The sequence below is a fragment of the Phaethon lepturus genome, unplaced genomic scaffold (genome assembly GCF_000687285.1).
Source record: "Phaethon lepturus isolate BGI_N335 unplaced genomic scaffold, ASM68728v1 scaffold10954, whole genome shotgun sequence".
Lineage (NCBI taxonomy): Eukaryota > Metazoa > Chordata > Aves > Phaethontiformes > Phaethontidae > Phaethon > Phaethon lepturus.
In genome coordinates, this window is record NW_010532689.1 from 1,161 (window position 1) to 3,261 (window position 2,101).

General features: G+C 57.4%; 1 protein-coding gene across 1 annotated transcript in view; it reads right to left on the minus strand.

Annotated features, from left to right (window-relative positions):
- Positions 1-284: 284 nt before the first annotated feature.
- Positions 285-2,101, minus strand: part of RAB17 (RAB17, member RAS oncogene family) — a 3,106-nt gene continuing 1,289 nt past the window's right edge. The window contains exons 2-5 of the mRNA XM_010284925.1: positions 1,755-1,906; positions 1,174-1,299; positions 875-968; positions 285-397 (exon numbers count right to left, since the gene is read on the minus strand). Of these exons, the coding sequence (XP_010283227.1) occupies positions 285-397; positions 875-968; positions 1,174-1,299; positions 1,755-1,906 (485 nt within the window). The remainder of the gene's footprint in view (positions 398-874; positions 969-1,173; positions 1,300-1,754; positions 1,907-2,101) is intronic.

Sequence of the window (2,101 nt, forward strand, 5' to 3'; positions counted from 1 at the left end):
AGGGGGATGTCACCAGTCAGGGCTGGTGGCAGCGGTGCTGGTGGGTCACGCTTCTCTCTGGAAGTGTGAAGGTCGTGAAAGAAACCCCTGGGCTTCGCCTCTTGGAGGAAGCCGGTGCTGGAGGATTGAAGAGGCCCCGTGCACCCAGGATGGGCTCTGACCTCACCCCAAGGGGGAGGGTGGTGGGGCTGAGCTGCCCTTGCACTTCTGCATCCCCCCTGCTTCGTCACTGCTCCTCTTGGAGACCTTATCCAGCCACTGCTGAGGTCCAGAGCTGCCCGTCCTCAGAGCCGGCAGCACCCCGTCCTCGTCCCGCTCTCCCCCAGGTCGACCATCGACCTCTCATGCGGGGATGGGGCGGACGCCTTCTCTCGTTCCCGTTGCAGGAGCTCTTGGGCTAGGAAGAAACACAAGGTGAGAAAGGGCTCATTTCTCCTGCCGGTGGGGTGGGATGTGCTGACTGCCCTGTCCCACCCCAGGGGAGCCACTGGTGGCTGATGGTACCATCCCATGGTAACGTGTTAGATCTCTACTGAACAGCTATGCTGGGGACACCATTCCACCTAGACTGGGTACTAAAGCAAAAGAAAATTGTGGCTTTGGAAAAGGGCCTGAAATCCATCTCTGCTGTTGGAGCATCCTGGGATGGATCCGTCTGTCCTCCTGCCTCGAGAGGTGCGACATGTTGCCCTGAAACTGCCAGGCAAGGTGTAGGCTGGACCGGCTGGGAAGCAAACCCTGGAGGCAAGCATGAGCAATGGAGGGGATTAGCTTTGAGGAGGGGTGGAGGAAGGTGTTTGCAGCCTTGAAGCAGAGGTTTGGGACCCATGGTTCATCCGCCCTGGCTCTCACCAAGAGCCAGCATACAACTCACCTATGGCAGTAAAGATATCGTTTACTTGGTGGTTGGATTTCGCGGATGTCTCCATGAACAGGAGATCTTTGGTCCTTGCAAACTCTTCCCCCTCCTAGGTGGAGACAAGCAGAGTTATTTCCCCCAGCCTCCTCTCGAGCTGCTTGCTCGATGACGGTGGCATTTCATGGCAGGTCAATAATTGTATGGGGACTTTGGAGAGACCTGAAAGCCTTTTAAATTCTCAGCTTTGCTAGGTCATATAATCCAGTGCTTGAGGGGGTGATGAGGGGGCCTGGGAGCTCCCCGTGGGCACTCACCTCGGTGGTGACTTCTCGCTCAGCAGCCAGGTCTGTCTTGTTGCCCACCAAAGCAATGACAATTTCATCGGGAAGGAATTCCTTCTCCAGGTCCCTCAGCCACAGCTTTGCTCTGTTGAGCGTTTCCTGGAGAGACAGAGATAAAAACCACCTAGTGATCTAGTTTTGATTTAACCCCTTTGCCTCAGGCATAGCAAAGCTGGATGGGTGGCTCCGAACAGAAGAGGGTGCAAGAGGATGTAGTGGGGAGACTTTGATTGCCCTCTCCCTCAGGGAAACAGGTCACCACTCCTCAAAAACCTTTAGGGATAAACCAGCCTTGGATGGGACGTCCCCTTTCTGTGTGGCAGCAGAAAGCGTCCCTGGGGTGGTGGCGTGGTCCTGCATGGGCAGGAGCAGCTCCCAGCGGGAGCAGCCCCCGACGCATCCCAGGTGGGATGGTCGTCGTGTTGAGCAGCGCTCGTGTACTGCTTTCTGCTCCACCAGGGACAAACACCATCGCCTGGACACCTCTGCCCCGCTGGCTCTGCTGCAGCAGAGCCTAGTTTCGGTGCAGACGGGGTCAGTATCCCCTGCCTCACCTTATTCGCGATGTCGTAAACGAGGAGAGCGGCGTGAGCACCCCGGTAGTAGAGGTGGCAGACGCTGTGGTACTTCTCCTGGCCTGCTGTGTCCCAGATCTCAAACTTGATGGTCCCTGCCTCCAGGTTGAGCGTCTGTGTGAAGAAGGAGCCTGCAAGCGAGACGCAGGGTGCGCGTTTGCTTGCAGCGAGAGCAGAGAGCGCAGATCCGCTGCCGTGAGGTCAAACCCATCCCGAGAGCTGGTAACAATGCTCTAATCCACAAAATTGGGATGGGTTTGTCATAAGCACCGGCACCGCTGATGGGATGGAGCGCTGCAAGGCAGGGCAGCCTGTGGCAGGCTGGG